Raw genomic sequence first — 22046 nt, 5'->3', positions numbered from 1 at the left:
GTGAAAAGACAGCCTTCAGAATGGGAGAAAATAATAGCAAATGAAGCAACTGACAAACAACTAATCTCAAAAATATACAAGCAACTCCTACAGCTCAATTCAGAAAAATAAATGACCCAATCAAAAAATGGGCCAAAGAACTAAATAGACATTTCTCCAAAGAAGACATGCAGATGGCTAACAAACACATGAAAAGACGCTCAACATCACTCATTATCAGAGAAATGCAAATCAAAACCACTATGAGGTACCATTTCACGCCAGTCAGAATGGCTGCAATCCAAAAGTCTACAAGCAATAAATGCTGGAGAGGGTGTGGAGAAAAAGGAACCCTCTTACACTGTTGGTGGGAATGCAAACTAGGACAGCCACTATGGAGAACTGTGGAGATTCCTTAAAAAACTGGAAATAGAACTGCCTTATGATCCAGCAATCCCACTGCTGGGCATACACACTGAGGAAACCAGAAGGGAAAGAGACACGTGTACCCCAATGTTCATCGCAGCACTGTTTATAATAGCCAGGACATGGAAGCAACCTAGATGTCCATCAGCAGATGAATGGATAAGAAAGCTATGGTACATATACATAATGGAGTATTACTCAGCCATTAAAAAGAATTCATTTGAATCAGTTCTAATGAGATGGATGAAACTGGAGCCTACTATACAGAGTGAAGTAAGCCAGAAAGAAAAACACCAATACAGTATACTAACACATATATATGGAATTTAGAAAGATGGTAACAATAACCCTGTATACGAGACAGCAAAAGAGACACTGATGTACAGAACAGTCTTTTGGACTCTGTGGGAGAGGGAGAGGGTGGGAAGATTTGGGAGAATGGCATTAAAACATGTATACTATCATGTATGAAACGAGTCGCCAGTCCAGGTTCGATGCACGATACTGGATATTTGGGGCTGGTGCACTGGGACGACCCAGAGGGAGGGTATGAGGAGGGAGGAGGGAGGAGGGTTCAGGATGGGGAGCACATGTATACCTGTGGCAGATTCATTTCGATATTTGGCAAAACCAATACAATATTGTAAAGTTAAAAAAAAAAAAAAAATACTCCTGCCTGGATGTCCTGCGGCCCCTCCCCCTCCCCACTACAACGTAACTGCTTTATTTCAGTCACTCCCCCTTGATTCTAATCTGCAGCAAAGTGAGAATCACTGCCCCAGATCAGTGCTTCTCAACTTTAGCACATATCATCATCATCTAGAGAGCTTGTGAAACCACAGTTCTCGAAAGAGCCCCAGTGCAGAGATTCTGACTCAGCAAATCTGAGATGCAGCCTCAAATGTACATTTCTAACAAGGTCAAGAAGCAACAGTTAGAACTGGACATGGAACAGCAGACTGGTTCCAAATCAGGAAAGGAGTATGTCAAGGCTGTATGTTGTCACCCTGCTTATTTAACTTATATGCAGAGTACATCACACGAAATGTCAGGCTGGATGAAGCACAAGTTGGAATCAACATTGCCGGGAGAAATATCAATAACCTCAGATATGCAGATGACACCACCCTCATGGCAGAAAGCAAAGAAGAACTAAAGAGCCTCTTGATGAAAGTGAAAGAGGAGAGTGAAAAAGTTGGCTTAAAACTCAACCTTCAGAAAACGAAGATCATGGCATCTAGTCCCATCCCTTGATGGCAAATAGATGGGGAAACAGTGGAAACAGTGACAGACTTTATTTTTTTGAGCTCCAAAATCACTACAGATGGTGACTGCAGCCATGAAATTAAAAGATGCTTGCTCATTGGAAGAAAAGTTATGACCAGCCTAGACAGCATATTAAAAATCAGAGATATTATTTTGCCAACAAAGTTCCATCTAGTTAAAGCTATGGTTTTTCCAGTAGTCATGTATGGATGTGACAGTTGGACTATAAAGAAAGCTGAGCGCTAAAGAAAGGATGTTTTTGAGGTGTGGTGTTGGAGAAGACTCTTGAGAATCCCCTGGGCAGCAAGGAGACCCAACCAGTCAATCCTAAAGGAAATCAGTTCTGAATATTCATTGGAAGGACTGATGCTGAAACTCTAATACTTTGGCCACCTGATGCGAGGAACTGACTCATTTGAAAAGACCCTGATGCTGGGAGAGATTTAAGGGGATGACAGAGGATGAGATGGTTGGATGGTATCACCGACTCAATGCACATGAGTTTGCGTAAACTCTGGGAACTGGTGATGGACAAGGAGGCCTGGCGTGCTACAGTCCATGGGGTCACAAAGAGTTGGACACGACTGAGCGACTGAACTGAAATGTTGTTTTCTGGCTATTTAGGCAGCAACCTATCCAGGACTCCTGCATCTTCAACAACAAGCACAGTCCATGATACACAGTAGATGCTGCTAAGTATCAGTCCATAAACTGAATTAAAAATAAAAATTATCAGAGTTAAGATACTAAACAGCAAAGTTGTTGTGCTAGGTTGCTTCAGTCGTGTCTGACTCTTTGCGACCCCATGGACTATAGCCTGCCAGGCTTCTGTCCATGGGATTCTCCAGGCAAGAATACCAGAGTGGGCTGTCAGTTCCTTTTCCAGGGGATCTTCCCAACCCAGGGATGGAACCCAGGTCTCCGCACTTCAGACAGAATCTTTACCACTGAGCCACGAGGGAAGCCCCCAAACAGCAAAAGTCTAATCCGAAGTCTAAAAGGAAAACTATCTCTTTTTTCAACAAATATTACATTGAGCCAGGCAATAATCCCAAATGTACAGCTTACGTTATAAATGACCACTCAAGTGTCTCATTGGCGGTTACAATCCCTTTGATCAATCCGAAAAGAGAGAGGTACAAAGTGACATACTTCACAGGAAGGCTTTTCCCACCCGGTGAGCAGGAAGAACTGCCCATGCGCACACTGAACTGAACAAGCTCCTAGGTGATGCTGAGTCTGCTGCTCCCGTGGCCTTGGAGGTCATCCAGTTTCGCATCAGTTTCCCACGTGGGAAACCAAGATGAAATGAGTCGCTCAAGGTCTCTTCCTTCCCTGTCTCCTGACTCTGGTCCCCAGGTCTGTACTCTGCCAGTCCTTTCTGCGTCCCCCATTCTTCCCTTAGTCCTAGGCTAATCGCCAGAATGAGCTTGTGCCCGGGGGCTCAGGAGGGTCGAGGTTCCTTGCGGTGGGAGGCTCTTGAGCTACCCTCACCTGCACAGTCCGACGCGAAGACGTGCGGTCTAGCTCTGCTGCAGCCGGGACGCGGCTCGCAGGATTCGAAAGCTCGGCTGGCAGTGCGCGACCTCTCCTAAAGAAAGGTGGGAGGCGGAGCCCGCGAGAGGGGCTCACGCCGCCCAGTCGGTTACCATGGCAACCGGTGCCCTCCCTCGCGGTAACCCTACGCTGACGTAAGGCTGCCAGGACCGAAGAAGGAGATTGGTGCGTCTGGGGGCGGGTTTGCGCGCAGAGAGGATAAAGGCGAGGTGCGCCCAGGGCCAACTGGGCTTTCTGCTCTGCGCGCTGTCTCTGTGCCACGTGCTTCTCCAGCGCCTCAGCGGCGCAGCATCTTTGGGCGGCTGCCTCGGAAGGTCAGTGCGGTGGGACCGGATGTTCCCCCCCGGCTGATCCTGGGAACTGAGCCTCTTTGAAACGAAGGCTGACGCCGCGCGATTGCCTGACGCCTTTGCCCCCGACTGGCCCGATAGGTGTGACAAGGCCGGGCGCCCCAGACTCAGAGCTCCCCGGAGCGATCGCGTGTCCCCTGCTGTCGCTGCGGACCTGGGAGGCCGAGGGAGGGTCGGGGTACTGCTGGGATCGGCTGGCTCGGCTCTGGCCCTTCCTGAGTTTCGAAAGGGCACCCCCTGCCAGGAGCGGTTTTCCTCATAAAACCGGTTTATCCAGTCATCTTCCCTGGAGCTTGAGCACCGCCCCCCCCCCCCCAACTTTTCCATAGGAAAGTGGGAGGCTAAGGCTAAGGCTGGAGATCCACGAGCGGCCCTTGTCTCCACGTCTTTTGGGGTTCCCTCTCCTAGGCCAGTGTGCACTGGGGGGAAGGTGCGGGGCGCCCGCTCCGCAGGGCCAAGCCTGTCTCTGAGACCCTCTATGGCTCACGCTGAGAGCTCCAGGATTTTTTCCCCCGACCCTTCCTGGCTTTCAGATCATCCCCGCTTTAAGTCCAGACTTTACCAGATGGTTGATGGAGTCTTCAGCAGTTCGCTAACTGCTTTTATAAATTGCTTTTATTAAATCCTGTCAGCATGTGGTGTCCCATTTCTAAGGATGGGGAAACTTGAGGTTGGCGAGGTAGTGTACGCCGGCTCACGCCGGAGGGAGGGCGTGAGGTTCAAGGGAGGGCCTTGAACCCCGGGTGCTGGTGGGTACTCTTCTTCTGGGGAGCCGCGAAGAGGAGGAGCCGAGCTGGAGGGGAGAGGGGCAGCGGGGAAGGTGGTCCCTTCGCCACCACGAGGATGCGTCCTCCTTGTCCCCTCTCTTAGGTACCCGATGTTTTCTCTTGGCAGGGAAGAGTGGGGGTGCTGGCAGGAGGGTTTGAAACTCAACGGACCTGGTTTGCAACCCCTTTCCCTTTGGTAATTAATTATGTGCCTGACCTTGGGCGGGTCAATTCAGTCTGCAAAATGGAGAAAAGATCCCAGCTTCAGAGTTACTGTGAGGCTTAAATAAGAGTTCAGGAGAGCAAATGCTTCCTCTGTGCTCGGTAGTTGAGGTGCCACATTTTCCCGTTGGATCATTACTGTGAAGAGTAGACCTTTGGGGACTTCTCTGGTGGTCCGGTTGTTAAGCATCCCCGTTTCCACTGCCGAGGGCACAGGTTCAGTCCTTGATGGGAGAACTAAGATCCAGAATGCCACAAGATGCAGCCAAAAAAAAAAAGGACACATTTATTTATATGAATTTTTTATGATTTAATGAACGGGAGGATATAAAGCCAAGACTACCTTGCAAATAAGCAGTTATAAGCGTTATTGATCCTTAAATCAGAGTGAGAAGTGGGAAAACTCAGGGGAGATGAAGGTGGGCATGATCAGCCCTGGGAGAGGGTCCTGGGGCCAGGAAATTGTCAACTGGGCAATGACTGACCTTTGGTGAAAGCAGTTTCACTGAGTGTGGATCAAGAAGGCCTGCTCCGAGGGGCAGGGATGTGGTTTGGGGCAGTATAAACACTCTGGAGAGCCCTGAGACTGGAAGGAAAGGTTGAAGGCTGGATGAGAATGCTAGGTTTCAGCAGGTTTATAAGCAGAGGGCAAAGAACCATTTAAGGGGATTGGTGGGACCAAGGGCTTGGGAGTTTGAACTGGCTGGGGGTTTCGTGGCTCTCTGGGGCAGCATTGATCTACACTGGGTGAAGTTTCTAGCTCCCCAGTAATATATGTATGCACTGACCATTTCTTGGGCCTGGATTTTTAAAAATTTGGTAAATTATGGTTTTTAATCACATAACATTAAATTTAGCCTCTTACCATTTTTAAGAGTACAATTCGATACTGTCAGGTATATTCACAGTGTTGTGCAATGGATCTCTAAAACTTTTTTATCCTGCGAAATGAAAGCTGTGCCTGTTAGTTAAGCACTCCTATCCCCTCTCCGTTTTTCCCGTGGCAACTAAATTTCTACTTCCTGTTTCTATGCTTTTTGACTGCTTTAGATAACTCATGTAACTCATATGGATGGAATCATACTGTATTTGGCCTTTCGTGGCCAGCTTATTTCAGTCAGCATAATGTTCTCCAGGTTCATCCGTGTTGTAGCATTTGACAGGAACTCCTTTTTCAAGGCTAAGTAATATTCCATCACATGTATATACCACATTTTCTTTATCCATTCATCTGTTGGGAGCTGGATACTTGTAGCTTCATACTGAATGTGCTAGAGACATGACCTAATACATTCTTATTTACTATCTCTGTGGCTGAGAATGATGAGAGCTAGAGATTTGGGAAGATCACAAGATTAAGGGAAACTGATGATGCATCCTCAGAAAAAAAGGTCTATTTTCTTGGTTTTCAATATTCCAAAGTAGAGTTTCTTTTAATATTTTTGAAATAGGATTATCTGTCTCCAGAGAAATCACAACTGAATTAAAGTTTTTTTCCCCAAGAAATGGAAGTAATGTTCTCTGAAAACAGAGGACATTCTGTTTATTGTGGTGTAGACAAACCCCTGATACTTCCCTTTCCTGCCTGCCTGTTTGACGTAGTGTTTGAATTCTCACATGCATCAAGAACTGTTCAGTGGGACTCACAGCTCCCTGGGAGAGGCAGCCTTACTGGCCCCTGGCACGTAAAACCAACATGTCCAAAACCAAGCTCGTTTGTCTTCTGACCTGATCTGCTCCTCCAGGAAGCGCATGCCCAAATTAGAGGTCCGTGTTATTCTTCTCCATTCCTCGCCAGTTGCTCCGTGTCCCAACAATCACAGCCAGCTGGGCTCAGAGTCTGCATTTCTGTCACTCCCTTCATGATGCCACTGCTTTCCTGAGCTCTGCTATGGTTGGGGCAGAAAGGTAGATACCAAAGATGGAAAGGTTTGTATAACAACCACCCCAGTAAGGCTTGCGCAGGGGAGATGCTCAATTATTTAAGTAGGAAAGTCTGTTGGCCTGTTTCTCTTTGATCCTTTGGAACTAAAGTAAGCAAAGTGCATAGGGGAGAAAGTCTGTGGACTTTTATCTGATCTCCAGTCATCCTTGATGGTTTCCATTTCTAAGTTTGACAACTAGCTTGGCAAAGCAAGTCTTACTCTAGAACAGTTATTCTCAAGTGTAATCTGGGATAACCCTGAGATTCCCTGAGACCTTTGTAAGGTCCATGAAGTCAAGGCTATTTTTAAAGTAATACTCAGAATTTTTTTTGCCTTTTTCATTGTTTCTCTCTCAGATATGTGGTGGAATCTTCTAGAGGCCACGTGGCTTGTAATGAGCTTTCCACTGACCTAATGGGGTGTGTGCTTGTGTACTCTTGTGTTTCTAGAATCTTCTAAGGATAGCAGGCTTAAAGTATAAATATATTCATTTTCAGAGATAAACTCCATTTGTTCTTACCACTTCTGTGCATTTTTATTAGTTACATGCTGTTATATCTGCTATTATCTTTGGAGCCCATTTTCTTTTAAAATCAATATGTCATTGCTTTGAAATTCTAAGTTGAGCCTTTGCCTATATGGAAAAATAACAAAAAGTTTATTGTAATTTTTTTTTTAATTTAAGGATACATCATTGGCTTAGAGGACTTGATTTTCTTCAACTCAAAGTTCTAGCATCTATGTGTATAAATCCTGAAAAGAAATGACACAAGAGTCCTCTGAATCATGGAAAGAGGAATTTTTCTCCAGATAAATGTACAAAATTAAATAATACATGAAAATATGAACACTTTCCTCAGGTTTTACAGATGTTAGAAATTTAACTTGTGTGTCTGACGCCACAGAGCATTTTGAATAATATTTTGGTGGCAATACCATTATTCTGAGACCAACCATTCTAAATGAATGAAGTGTAGATAGGATGATCTCTTTAAAAGCCAAGGCTATTTGTTACAGCCTTCCAAACTAGAAAAGAAAAAACTATTGAAGTATGACAAGATAGGTTATCAAGTTGCAGTGGCTGGAGAAACAGTAAAGCCTTGGTTGGATGAAAAAGCATGGAAAACACTCAGCACAGCCGCTGTGACAGTAACTTGTCAAAGACTTAGCTGCAGACGTGAAGACTGACAGCAGAAGTGTGTATCTTGCAAGTGGAAGAATCTGTGGTCATGGCCGGACTGATCATTCTGTTTGTTTTCATGCACTGTCGATGCCAAACCAATCATCAAAGACTAGCTTTTTAGTGAAGGTTTGACAGCAAACACAAATAGTGCCAGTCTTTGGTATAGAATTATTTTTTTGAATTTCATGGTTTATCCTGGACCAACTGTTGAATTTTCACTGACAGTGCACCAGCCGCAGTGGCTAAAAGTACTGGTTCCTTTGCAGAAATCAAGGCAGTGGCACCACTTGGTACTAGAAGTCACGGGATTCTTCACTGCCATATGCTTTCCTGTAAAAAAATAAAAAATAGAAAACTTAAGGACTGTTGTTACTCTTGTTGTTTAGTCCCTGACTTGTGTCTGACTCTTTTGCAATCCTGTGGACTGTAGCCCACCAGGCTCCTCTGTCCTTGGGATTTTCAGGCAAGAATACTGGAGTGGGTTGTCATTTCCTTCTCCAGGGAATCTTCCCAACCCAGGGATCCAACCCAGGTCTCCTGAGTTGGCAGGTAGATTCTTTACCACTGAGCCACAGGGAAGCCCCTTACTTAAGAATGCCCTTTCAGTTCAGTCTAGTTCAGTCGCTCAGTCGTGTCCGACTCTTTGCGACCCTGTGAATCACAGCACGCCAAGCCTCCCTGTCCATCACCAACTCCCGGAGTTCACTCAGACTCAACGTCCATCGAGTCAGTGATGCCATCCAGCCATCTCATCCTCTGTCGTCCCCTTCTCCTCCTGCCCCCAATCCCTCCCAGCATCAGAGTCTTTTCCAATGAGTCAGCTCTTCGAGTGAGGTGGCCAAAGGACTGGAGTTTCAGCTTTAGCATCGTTCCTTCCAAAGAAATCCCAGGGCTGATCTCCTTCAGAATGGACTGGTTGGATCTCCTTGCAGTCCAAGGGACTCTCAAGAGTCTTTTCCAACACCACCGTTCAAAAGTATCAAACAGTAAAAAGTGATTAATTTTTATTAAACCTTGAGCCTTGAGATGTATCTTTTTAGTGTATCATTGGTAAATGGATGTATTTGTTGTGTATCAAAATATGATGGTTGTTTTGAGATTAAGCATTTTTTTGATTGAATTGTGAGCTGCACTGGTCATTTTTTTTTTTCATAGAGTACTAGTTTTACCTGAAAGAATGACTGACCAACTATGCTTATTCATACCTGGACAATCGGCAAACATTTTCTTAAAAAAAATAAAATAGATAAACCTAGCGAGCCTGTCAAGGAAACAACCAATGGTATCTGATGCAGGTTAACATGTATCCACCATTGTGAACCTGACCGCATCCCAGTACTTAGGAATTTTCTGATGAGATCAGTGATGTTAACTAGTATAACTTTGAGGAATGGTACTGTCAAGTGTGTTGGCAGTTAGAAGCTCTGCATTACTCACTGAACGAAATTTTCCAAAAGACCAATGCATAGAATTGTAAAATCATACAGGAATAAAACACCTGTTCAAAGCATTAGATATACTAGTGGGTTCTAATGTTACAGGTACAACAGTTTCATGATAATGTCTTCAGATTCTGTGTTGCAGCTAACTTTTAAAGAAACTAGCATGTGTTGAGTTCTGGATATCAAAGGCAAGTATCCAGAATTATCTGAGAAGGCTTTAAAGATACTGCTCCCTTTTCCTCACTGCTTTGCTTTGTGAGTCTGGATTTTCTTCATTTACTTCAATCAAAGCCACAGATTGAGTTAGAAGCAGGTGCAAAAATCCAGTTGTTTTTCTATTAAGGAAAACATCAAAGAGATGAGTAAATGTAAAACAGTGGCAGTATGCTTTTTGTTTTGGAAAATATATTTTCATAAAATACGTTTATGTTAACACTAGACAGAGGAGCCTGGTGTGCTATAGTGCGTGGGTCAGAAAGTCGGACACGACTTAGCAACTTGAACAACAGCAAAAGGAGTTCTGAGACCAGAAAATGTGAGAGCTGCTACCTTAAAAGCATTCAACTGAACTTGGAAATGGCAAGATAATAATCTTGACTTGGAAAAGCTACATGCTGTAGATGGGTGGAGGGCTTTTGGGTTTTGTTTTTAATGTATATGCATTGTTAGTCAAAGCCATCCCATAATAGGGACCGTAGTGCTGCTTGATGGTTAAGAACTGGGTTCCCTGAGACAGGTGGTGGTTGCGATGGTTAAATGCTGTAATACAGGAGGGCATTCATGGGCCTGTGGCCTGTATTGAGCGTTAAATGTTAGCTAGTAATAGTTGTAGAATAAGAACCAACTCAGTCATGAATTGTCCACATTGCTAAACTAACATACAGTGTCTGAAGTTTCATCTACCAGTGCTGTTGGAAATCTGACAGCTGACCAAGGTGGAGGCCACAGGGCAGTGTGCAGAGAGCAAAGACCTGACCTTGGGGAGGATGGGCAGGAAGGTTGCTGTTCCAACCAGCAGAGTAAGCCCTGCACTCTGATCTACTCTTGTGACATGCTCACCTTGGGTAAAGTTGGCGAGGAAGAAGAGCTGGACTGCAGTAAAATATACATGATCTGGGAAGAGGGGAGAAAATGGCTTTCTAATTATCCTCTCTTAAGAGGTGGCAGTGAAACGGAAATTAGTCACGGCTTACTCAGTATTGCTGGGGGCCTTTTTACCTTAACGATCTGCTTTTCTAGTCTGGATCAGCCTTAAGATAAGTCTGAGTTAGTTTCATAGGGTGCTGTGTTATTTAGCCCGGAGCCTATTTGCGCTTCAGTGGTACGTGGACAGATGGTAGTGGTTGTGAAGACTGGAGGCTTTCACTTGGATCCGTGACTTGGTGTTCCTGGCATGGACGGCTCTGTACACAGTAACCTCCACTGAGACTTTAAAGCCCGTTGTCATCAGCACTGTGTGGCTCCAGTTCTAAATCTCAGCCAGCCTTTGTTTGCCTGAACTTTGCATGAGCAACGTTTATCCCTTTTCACCGGGCTGGGCTCACGGTCGTCTCTAGATTGGCTCCCTGTCCCCGCGCTCAGCAGTCTCTTTAGTTTGGTTCATGAATCCAGGGCATGGCTTTGCTTGGGAGCTGGCGATCTTAGTGTTAGTTGTGGTTAAATTGTTTGTGTTTTGAGGGGTCTGGAAGGTAAGCAGTTACATGCTGACCTCTGCTTTTTTGTTTGTTTATTAAAATTTTATTGAAGTATAGTTGATTTATAATGTGTTAATTTCTGCTATATAGCAAGTGACTCAGTTATACATACGTAATATATATATACATATATATATATTCATTTTTATTATGGTTTGTCACAAAATATTGAATATAGTTCCTGCTATACAGAAGGAGCTTGTTGTTTATCTGTCCTATATAGAATATCACGTTGGCCAAAAAATTCATTCCGGTTTTTCTGTAAGATGTTTTCCTATGCTAATCCCAAACTCCCATTCCTTCCCTTCCCTACCGGCTCTTCCTTGACAACTTGAAGTCTTTTCTCTATATCTGTGAATCTGTCTTTGTTTTGTAGGTATGTTTTTTTGTATCATATTTTAGATTTGCATATGATATCATACAATATTTGTCTTTCTTTTTTTGACTGACTTCACATAGTATGATAATCTCTAGGTCCATCCATGTTTCTGCAAATGGCATTGTTTCATTCTTTTCTGAGCGCTAAGTCACGTCAGTCGTGTCCGATTCTGTGTGACCCTATGGACTGTAGCCCACCAGGCTCCTCTGTCCTCTGTCAATTCTCTAGGCAAGAATACCGGAGTGGGTTGCCATGCCCTTCTCCGGGGATCTTCCTGATACGGGGATCAAACCTGCATCTCTTCAGTCTCCTGCATTGGGAAGTGGCTTCTTTACTACTAGCGCCACCCAGGAAGCCCTTCGTTCTTTTTTATGGCTGAGTAATATTCCATTGTATATATATGAACCGCATCTTCTTTATCCATTCATCTGTTGATGGGCACTTGGCTTGCATCCATGTCTTGGTTACTGTAAATAGTGCTGCATGAACATTGGGATGCATGTGTCTTTTCTGAACTCCGCTCCTTTTGTGTTATAGGTGTGCCACAGAGACCATGCCAGTTGTTCGGGTGCTGCGGCGGGTCGCCTGCTGGATGCTGCAGAGCCCAGCCTGTGGCTGCCGGGCTCCTGTCCTACCCAGCCGGTTTCTGGGGACCTCTCCTCGGCAGATTCCAACGGATGCCAACTTCCACTCAACTTCATTCTCAGAAGCAGACCAGCAACGTGTCTTAATTACAGGTTGGGTTTTTTTTTCTTTCTCCCACCTTTGTGGCTTCATTATTTTCTTTGTGTGGCTGTATATTCATTTTTGGAATGTCTAACATACCACCAGGTAACATGTATTCTTCAGAAACTCCCTTTCCACTCTTGGCTTCCTCCTGAATTGTGCAAATCCCTGGTGCTTATTTTGTCGATGTTGACAGGGCTTGGTTTCCCTGCCCAAATCTTCTATCATCTGAAGAAAGGACCTGGGAACCTGGGGATGAAAAAGCTACTCTGGGGCTTGGTTCCCCTTTCCTGCTCGAGATCCAAGGTGTGTGGACAAAACGTGGACCATGGAGTCTGGCGCATCTTTCCTTGGCCAGGCTCCTCCGGCCAGGCAGTTACTGCATATTTGTGTCTTGGAGACAGAGCAGATAGGCAGGGCCTGCCCGGGGCTCAGGGAACTTCTCGCCATGACCTCATGGAGTCTGTGTCTCATTGTCCACAGACTGGCTCGCCAACCCCTCTCACCTCGTGTCCACCCAACATCCAGTTCTGCATCTGCTCACTGCAAATTTGACCGTCTGCCCACAAGTCCTTCCAGCTGACCCAAGCCCACCGCTGATTGATTAGCACATTTTTATTGTCTTCAATTTGCCAGAATTTCGTGCCTTGACTTCACGTCATTATCCATCTTACATTCTTCAGTGTGTGCATATTTCTCTCACTACCACCTCCTCCTCCACTGTAAATGGGTTTCAAGTGAGGTCTGCTCCCTCAGCACTTCCCTCCCTGACTCTCCCAGCATCTTGTCCGTGTCTCTGATTCCCTCCTCCCGCCACCAACAAAGCACCCTCCAGGTGCTACTGTCAGTGCGCTGGTTTCAGTCACATGTTTACACGAGTTTACAGGAAATCCCATGGTCTGCATCTTCCTGCCTGATTACTTTCTCCCAAAATGGAATTTAGGGTTGTATTCCCCTAAATGTGTTCCTAGACCCCCAGCTCTCCCATGTCCAGCAATGGCATTTGTAAGCATTCAGATTAAGATGCCGTAATCATTTTTTTAATGTTCTTAGCACCTCCTAACCCACCCAGTTATCTACTCTTTTTTGGGTGACTTTTTGGTTTTTGCCTTCTTTCTCCATTCCTATTCCACTGCAGGTCTAATGGAGGAGGGTGCTCTGGATAATCCCACCAGAGGCTGATATCCAGCTATTGTATCTGCAAATAAACTTATTTACTAAACAGAAACAGACTCATAGACTTAGATAACAAACTTATGGTTATCAGGGTAGGGTGGGAAGGATGAGGGGAAGGGACAGTTTGGGATCAACGTGTTCACACTGCTATATTTAAAATGGATAACCAACAAGGGCCTACTGTATGACACAGGGAACTCTGCTCAATGTTGTGTGGCAGCCTGGATGGGAGGGCAGTTTGGGGGAGAATGGATACATGTATATGTATGGCTGAGTCCCCTTGCTGCTCACCTGGAACTATCACAACATTGCTAATCAGCTATACCCCAATACAAAATAAAAAGTTTCTTAAAAAAAAAAAAAAAAAATTACATGTGACTTTAAGTGTTCTGGTACCCATAGGAGATAAGCTTCATAGCCCGTCAAATAACAAAGCCAAAGCTGCTAGTGAGTTCCTGGCTGGGCGATGTTCTTGCTCTCCTGTGACTGTTCTCTTCCTGTTCCCTGGCTTCCCCTTAGCCACCCTTCTGCTGGAGAATGTTTTGTCTCTGAAACTCATCTGATCTGATCTCTGACCTAGCTCGGAGAAGGTGATTCAGTTCCATCAGGCCATCCTGGGGCTTCACCTAATTAGCTAAGATTACCAGTGGAGTTTTATTCTGTTACTACATCCTGGGAATAATTGAACTGGTTCAATTTAAATTAAAGTTTCACTTTTTTCTTCTTTATCCAGGGGGTCTTGGCCAGCTTGGAGTGGGTCTTGCTAGCTTTCTGAGGTAAGAGCTCTCGAAGTTGAAATTTAAAATCTGAGTTTGGGGGTATGTGAAGCTTATCTTTGCTCCTGTTTAACCCCTAAATCTGTCCTCTCCCCTCTTGCTCCTGAGTCTTTTACGATATTGTATCTAAATGACCGTTTGGAATGCATTTCATTGTGCCTCTTAGAATCACAGACTTTGTCTCAGGTCCTTGACTCAGTGTCCCCCGTCCTGGTCCTTTGCCCTCTGCCTGTTCTAGGTTAGGCAAAGTAAGACCTGCCTCCAAATGGGTCAGTCAGTTTTTTGATGTTTGGGGACTGAGAGAAGAACATGTAGAAACTGAAAGGGAACAAGGTGGGATTTAGAGAAAGCGGGATAAAAGATAAAGAGAGAAGAACAGGGGGGAAGAGGGAAGGACTCCGGGGCCCTGGGAGGACATTGGTGACAGGCACGGACAATGATGGGGTAAGGCATAAGCAGGAGATGCAGCCCCAAGTGCGGCTGGAACCGCAGGGATGCTGGTTGAGGATGGAGAGGAAGAAGGGCTCATGTGTAAAGGTGGGATTTGGAGGCAGGCAGTACATGGCAGTTTCTCTGGGCAGGATGGTTTTCATAGGACCTGGTGTGTCCTCAAATGTACCGTCTCGTATGTTTAATTTTCCCTTTAGGAAACGATTTGGGAAGGACAATGTGATTCTATCTGACATTCGGAAGCCCCCGGAACACGTCTTTCTTAGTGGTAAGAGGCTCTCAGAGCAGTCGGAGAGGCAGCTTGTAGGATTCGTATCATCACTCATAACCAGGCTTGTGAATTAAAGGAGGAGGAGTGTTTGAGGCACACTTGTGCTACTTAAAAATGTTTCCTGCATTTGGATTTCCCGGTCATTAGGTGGTTAAGACTCCATGTTTCCAGTGCAGGGAGCATGGGTTCAATCCCTGGTCAGGGAACTAAGATCCCACATACTGTGGGGGTGTGGCCAAAAAAGGAAAAGACGTTTCGTGTTTTTGTCCTCATTCATTCTGTAAAATGTCATTGGTGTAGTCACTGCTTGTTCAGGTGATCCAAGGACAGGGGAGTTCATTAGCCCTTGATGTGAAGTTGTGGAGTAATATCTTCGGATATAATCTGCAGCCATATCTGTGGAATAAAAATTTGGGTTCTACCTTTCAGAGTTTTTAGTGAACTTAACTCAGAAAGCACACAAAAATCAAGTTCTGAAGTGAGGAAAAGGAACTTTAAGTTTTGGAGAAATTAATCCTCCTATTTCAGCATGGACTTGCTCTTAAACACCTGTGCATGCACATGGATCTCAGACTCCTGTAGTCGAGCTGCTTACCACCTCAAAGATGTTTTTACGTACTTTTTATTTTTTTGAAGTTCCCGTGAACATATTTTATTGGATAAATATGTGCATTGCATTCTTATTGTTGCTCGAACCTACATAAAATAGTGACTTAAGAAATTAAAGTTCTAGAGGTCAGGTCAGAAATTAAAACTCATTTCATTGGGTTGAACACAAGATGTCTGGGAGAGCTGGATCCCTCAAGACACTTCAGGGAAGATGGCGCTGGCTTCCTAGATCACTTCCTCATCAAAAATATCTTTATGACATCTCCTAGGCCCTCCTGGTTCCATGTCAGTCTTTCGTGGTTCACCTTGGGGAAGAGCATTAATGTGCTGAGTAGGGGAAATTGGCATTGCAGAAATCTGGCTCTACCCCTAGCCTAACCAAGTGTGTTGAACCCACAACTTGTGGGTTATTTATATCATGGTGGGTTTCTGGCTTTTGTAAACCCATGTTATCTATTCCTTTAAAATATGCAGCTTATTTAAGCAGAGTGAAATCACCAGGTGCCTGCAGTGTGGCGTGAACAGCATCGGCTCAAGCCAGCTGCCTGGTTTTGATCCCAGTTCTTAATCTTAATTCTGTTTGATTCTGGCAAGTTACTTAACCTCTCTTGGCCTCAGTTTCCTCCTCAACAAAATACTCACCTCAAAGTTTGTTTGAGAGTTAAATATACAGTAAGTCCCCTACTTTCAAGTTGCAAACTTTCAAAGGTGTGAACGTGCATGCGAGCCTCTGTATGCCAGCTGTTGTTCTGTACTATTGTACTGTTCAAGGTGCTAGACTGTCAGATTAAAAATGTTTGATTTTTTGTTTGTGTTTTTATGTATGTATGATTTGCATTAAAAATTCTATAAACCTATTGCAGTATAGTACTATATAGCCGATTGTGTTAGTTGGGTACCTAGGCTAACTTTGTTGGACTTATCCCTGGGTTTGGAAGTTCCTCTGGAGAAGGGAATGGCAATCCACTCCAGTATTCTTCCCTGGAGAATTCCATGGACTGAGAAGTCTGGTGGGCTACAGTCCGTGGGGTTGCAAAGAGTTGGATACACATGAACAAATGGACTTATGCACGTGCTCTCAGGATGAACTTGTTCCTATGTAGGGTATTTCCTGTACAGGAAGCCCTTAGAATAGCACTCAGCAGGTATAAGTCCTGTGTAAGACTTAAAGTATTGTTAACCACGGAGTGTATGTGTTAGTAGCTCAGTCATGTCCGACTCTGTGACCCATGGACTGTAGCCCGCCAGGCTCCTCTGTGCATGGGATTCTCCAGGCAAGAATACTGGAGTGGGTAGCCATTCCCTTCTCCAGGGACTCTTCCCGACCCAGGGATCCAACCTAGGTCCCTTGCATTACAGGCAGATTCTTTACCATTTGAGCTACCAGGGAATCACCTGGGGGTTGGGCTTTGTATTCTGCATAAGAAAAATGCTGAGTTGTGTCTGAATAGTTGTTACCAAGTTGGTAGCAATGGAATTCAAAATCAATGGGAAAACCTGTTGAAGTTTTCAAGCCCTGAACTCCTTCACTTGCCTGATTCACTGCTCCTTGCAGGCCCGTTTATTTATTCCGACATCCTGGATTACAAGAATCTTCGGGAGATTGTGGTGAACAACCGCATCACGTGGCTGTTCCATTACAGCGCCCTGCTCAGCGCAGTGGGAGAAGCAAACGTGTCCCTGGCCAGAGCCGTGAACATCACTGGTGAGTCTCTGAGTCGTGCCCCGGATGCCCTGTTTGCCGGATTGCCCTTCCTGGGGAATCCTGGAAAGAGGTTTCCCAGGTTACGAGGGCTGCTCGTTTCAGGACTGCACAATGTCCTGGACGTTGCCGCAGAGCACGGTCTGCGATTGTTTGTGCCAAGCACCATCGGGGCGTTTGGACCTACTTCTCCACGGAACCCAACCCCTGACCTCTGCATCCAGAGACCCAGGACCATCTATGGGGTGTCCAAGGTCCACGCTGAGCTTATGGGCGAGGTAGGCATCACTTGGCACGGTGACTCAGTGTTTCCTTTTCTGTTTTTGTCTCAAACACCTGCTAATTCATCCTTGGAGAGGACTTCTTCCCTCCTCCAATCCCTGCCCCCAGAAATGCTTGGGGACTGATTGTGTTTGCCAGGTGCCCTGTACCCATAGCTCCAACAGAATCCTCAGCCCTGTGCTAACATTCAACACTTCAATCATGCCCCTCGAGTGGCACCCCTCCTTCATTTGCTGCGCATCTTGCTTGTACTGCACTATTCTTTCAGGCTCCTGATATTACTATTATAAGAGCTAACTTTAAAATAACTTCAAGTGCCCTTTTGGTTTTCTTCTTTAATACACTTTGTCTTTATACTGTATCTCTGCATAGCACATCTTTTTTTTTTTTTGTCATGACTCGTAGCTTATGCTTATGGGATTTTAGTTTTCCAACCAGGGATTGAACCTGGGTTCTCAGCATTGAAAGTGCAGAGTCCTAACTACTTGACTAAAATGTCCATAAAAGGGCATTTTAGTCAGTGTCTGACCCTTCAACTGACGTATCACAGTGACCATCTTTCCCTGTGCTGTCCCAACACTACCTCCTAGGTCAGGATCATGGAGATTTGTTCAGCACAATGAGCAGGGTCTTCCTTCCAAAGAAAGGCAGAAACTCCCCACTGTCAGCTGATCTGTTATTTACTGTGTTGTCTGACGATGTTATCACCAGAATGGCAATTATTTGATGATAACAAACTTCAGGGTTATTTGTTAAAGAAAAATGGCAATTCTAGGGTCTTCATTTCCTCGAGGAGGATTTTAAGATGACTGTACGGGGAGATGTTTGAGGAAAAGGCTGTTAATTCTTTGCATTGCTCTACCTGATTTAAAAGATTCTTTTTAAAGTTAAGTTTTCTCTTTCTCGTAGTATTATTATTACCGGTATGGATTAGACTTTCGATGCCTGAGATATCCTGGAATCATTTCTGCTGACTCCCAGCCTGGAGGAGGAACAACTGGTAGGGTTGTTTTTTATTTCTTTTTTATGTAAAATTAGCTTTCTATTTGCCTGGTGCAGTGGGGATGGATCTGCTGTCATTTCAGCCATATGCTGGCTGGAGTCTTTGTATCCTTTCTGAAAAGTGCATCTGAGAAGCTCATTGAACTCTATTGACTTAAATTTGTTCAGGGCAGCTCAACCAGTGCTGTAAATCCAATGGAATTTACCACCCACAGTGCCAGAATCAAACGGACTAATTTCACTAAGCATATTACCTTCCAAGTTCATCCATGTTGTCGTAAATTGCAAAATTTTATTCTTTTTTATGAGTGAGTAGTATTCCAGTGTGTACATTAGCCAACTCTTTATCCATTCATCTGTTGATGGACATTTCCATTGCTTCCATGTCTTAGTTATAGTAAATAAGGCTGCAGTGAATGTTGGACTGAGTGTATCTTTTCAAAGTAGTGTTTTATTTTTCTCTGAGTATGTACCCAGGAGTGGAATTGCAGGGTCATATGTAGTTCTATATTTAGTTTTTTGAGGAACCTCCATATAGTTTTCCACATTGTTATCATTTTGGACTTGAGTGTGCATTATGTTCAGTAACTCTCACATCAGAGATCCTTCCCTTATGAGGGGTTCTGAGATATAACATAAAAGATACTTGACAACATCCGAGGGATTTTTACTATAGCTTTGTACTATTGTCTGAAGTCTGAGAGGCTTATACTCTAGCTTTGTTCTTTTTCCTCAGGATAGCTTTGGCAATTCTGGGTCTCTTGTGGTTCCATATGAATTTTAGAATTATTTGTTCTAGTTCTGTGAAAAATGTCATAGGTAATTTTACAGGGATCACATTAAATCTGTAGAGTGCTTTGGGTAGTATGGCCATTTTAACAATACTATTGTAATTCTTTCAATCAAAAGCATGGGCTTTCTTTCCATTTCTTTGAATATCTTCAATTGAAATTTGAGGACATTTTTTTAAGAGATTTTCAAAGAGCCTTTGGGTTTAGTTACTTAAAAAAAAAATTGCCTAATGTAGTGCTTCTCCAGGAAGGCATGAGGAATCCCTGGGGATCCTTGAGTCAGGCCTTCTCAAGGGATCCAGGAGGTCAAAACAATTTTCATATTAATACTAAGATATTATTTGCCCTCTTCAACGTCCTTTTCAAGTATACCGTGGAGTTTCTCACAGGCTGCCTGATGTATGTAGCATAGCAGACTGAACACAGAAGCAGAGATTCTTACTGTTTCCAATTAAGCCAGGGAATAAGGAGATTTTCAAAATGAAAAACATACCATTCTTCTCACTAAATTTTCTCTTACTTGGAATCTATGTTCTTTTTTTCACATATAATATCATACATATGAATGTGTGGGCTTATTATCATTTTTAAGCATAAAAATATTTTTTAAAAGTTCCCAGTTAATTTCTGATATGGTAGATGTTACTAATTTCTGATACAGTAGATGTTGCTGTGTGTGTATATGTGCTCAGTTGCTCATCATGTCTGACTCTTTGCAACCCCATGAACTGTAGCCCTCCAGGCTCCTATAACTCACCTTAATAAAACCTTTTTTGGGGTCCTTGGTGATTTTTAAGCCCACAAAGAGTTTCTGAGACTAAGACATCTGAGAACCACTGCCTTAATTCGAGAGGCTCACTCATAATTTTTGTTATAAGATGTCCCTCAGACAAGCTTCTCTTTCAGACTATGCGGTCCAGATTTTCCATGAAGCTGTCAAGAATGGCAGATTTGAGTGCAACCTGAAACCCGACACGAGGCTCCCAATGATGTACATTGACGACTGCCTCCGGGCCACCCTGGAGGTCATGGAGGCCCCAGCAGAGTCCCTGTCCATGAGAACCTACAACATCAGCGCCATGAGCTTCACCCCCGAGGAGCTGGCCCAGGAGGTGCTCAAGCATGTCCCGGAGCTCCAGGTCACCTACAGTGTGGATCCTGTCCGACAGGCCATAGGTGGGTAGACCGCTGCCTCTCCCTCAGAACCAAAGTCAAGCTGCAGTCCGCCACACGAGTCCTTGAGGACATAAACCGTGGAGGAGAAGGAGAGTGCAGTGCCTTTCCCAGGGGCCCGACACCTTCTGAAGAAGGAGCTGCTATCGCACCAGAGCTGGCAGGTGGCACAGTTTTGGGAAATGATGTCCAAAATGGGTGGACTCGAGCTGTCCAAATAAACCGCTTGTCAGCATTTCACCATTTGCCAGTTTAAATATCAAACAAACAGACATAGTATGAGAGCAGCCCTGGGTTCTCAGAGGCTGTGACTGTGCCCCTGTGTGAGTGCCATGCCATCTGAGCATGGCAGTCCCACCTTACAAGCCTGCAGGGGACTCTCCTAGCAGGTGGTAACTCACAGTGCCTGGCAGTAGATACAGGCTTCTAGTCTGAGAAGGTGACTGTGTGTGCCTGTAATGGCTGCTCTGCTCTGCTCAAGGGAGATTTCAAATAGAACGTTTCTCTCATGGGATGTTGACCTTTATGTAAAGTGTTCTAGACCTTTTTGCACACCTACAGCCTGAATAACTTAAGCTTCTTTTCTATGTCTTATCCTAGCGGATAGTTGGCCAATGAACTTTGATGATAGCAACGCTCGGAAGGACTGGGGATGGAGGCACAATTTTGACCTCCCAGAGCTGGTGACAACGATGTTGAACTTCCACGGTCCTGAGAGCAGAGTTGCCCAGGCTAACTGAAGGGGCCGGAGGAAGAGCTCATGAGTCCTGGGTGGCTGTCCAGGGAAAGCTATAACAACCGTGAGGTTCCAGACCCCAAGGAATTTAGATGACGTGGGGCTGAAGGACTAATTGGATTGAATTTTCGCAGCTCATATTGAACTGCCACATGGAGAAATGACTTGGCTGTAGTGTCTTCTCAATGCTGTAGGTTTGGTGGTAGCCCTTCTGAATCTTTGCTGTTTGCCTAAACTTGTCCAAATCACAGAATGAAGACTTAAGTCACAATCATTTCCGTTTCCTTAATTAAGATGAAGTGACCACTTTCAGGAAGATATGTGACATTTGTATTAAATTAAACTTAATTTAAATATCACTCCTAAGACTCCATCATTCCCTTGACTAAGACCAAAGATTACTTTTTAAAGACCATCAAAGATAATCTCCAAATTTAAAAGAATTCTTTACATCCCATCAGAGTCTAAAAAAATGTCTGTGTGTTAATCCCATGTTCACAATGTTCAACAGATTTTAACCTGTCAAAAATGATCACTTCCAATTTATTTTTCTAAGAAGATACACTGCTGCTACTGCTGCTAGGTCACTTCAGTCGTGTCCGACTCTGTGCAATCCCATAGAAGGTAGCCCACCAGGCTCCCCTGTCCCTGGGATTCTCCAGGCAAGAACACTGGAGTGGGTTGCCATTTCCTTCTCCAATGCATGAAAGTGAAAAGTGAAAGTGAAGTCGCTCAGTCGTGTCTGACTCTTAGTGACCCCATGGACTGCACCCCACGAGGCACTCCGTCCATGGGATTTTTCCAGGCGAGAGTACTGGAGTGGGGTGCCATCGCCTTCTCTTCGAAGATACGATAGTGGTAGGAAACTAAGAATATTAGAGATGATCTAACTGGTCAAGGGGGTCGCTAAGCGTCGGATACGACTGAGCGACTTCACTTTCACTTTTCACTTTCATGCATTGGAGGAGGAAATGGCAACCCACTCCAGTGTTCTTGCCTGGAGAATCCCAGGGATGGCGGGGCCTGGTGGGCTGCCGTCTATGGGGTCACACAGAGTCGGACACGACTGAAGTGACTTAGTAGTAGTAGTAGTAGTAACTGGTCAAGAGGAGCATCTCTTACTTTGATTGCCTTCCTACTGGTGAGCTGGGGGTTGATGACC

The 22046-nt window shown here is 44.6% G+C and overlaps 1 protein-coding gene and 1 long non-coding RNA gene across 2 annotated transcripts in view; one reads left to right on the top strand and one right to left on the bottom strand.

Annotated features, from left to right (window-relative positions):
- The window catches only part of LOC147366604 (uncharacterized), a 28809-nt gene extending 25479 nt beyond the window's left edge, over nt 1–3330 (bottom strand). Inside the window, exon 1 of the long non-coding RNA XR_015168863.1 lies at nt 3166–3330. This is a non-coding gene — a long non-coding RNA (uncharacterized LOC147366604). The remainder of the gene's footprint in view (nt 1–3165) is intronic.
- Nucleotides 3331–3345: 15 nt separating this feature from the next.
- Nucleotides 3346–21243, top strand: LOC147366603 (L-threonine 3-dehydrogenase, mitochondrial). Its single transcript, XM_086414219.1, has 9 exons — nt 3346–3542; nt 11728–11927; nt 13826–13868; nt 14516–14586; nt 16754–16903; nt 17006–17178; nt 18092–18182; nt 19882–20151; nt 20749–21243. Exons 2-9 carry the CDS (start codon nt 11744–11746, stop codon nt 20886–20888), a joined length of 1122 nt encoding a protein of 373 aa, XP_086270345.1. The 5' UTR covers nt 3346–3542; nt 11728–11743; the 3' UTR covers nt 20889–21243.
- Nucleotides 21244–22046: the final 803 nt, after the last annotated feature.

Source organism: Bos grunniens, chromosome 8 (assembly GCF_055505025.1).
Source record: "Bos grunniens cultivar Pamir isolate PY7600 chromosome 8, Bosgru_T2T1.0, whole genome shotgun sequence".
Taxonomy (NCBI): Eukaryota; Metazoa; Chordata; class Mammalia; order Artiodactyla; family Bovidae; genus Bos; species Bos grunniens.
The sequence above is the reverse complement of the archived record's forward strand: the minus strand, read 5'-3'. Positions and strand labels throughout refer to the sequence as shown.

Bases quoted from the DNA above. Each gene is read 5' to 3' on its own strand.
- LOC147366603 (XM_086414219.1), top strand. From the start codon at position 11,744: ATGCCAGTTGTTCGGGTGCTGCGGCGGGTCGCCTGCTGGATGCTGCAG. The intron at 11,928-13,825 runs GTTGGGTTTTTT...TTCTTTATCCAG, and splicing joins GCAACGTGTCTTAATTACAG to GGGGTCTTGGCCAGCTTGGA. The intron at 16,904-17,005 runs GTGAGTCTCTGA...TGCTCGTTTCAG, and splicing joins CAGAGCCGTGAACATCACTG to GACTGCACAATGTCCTGGAC.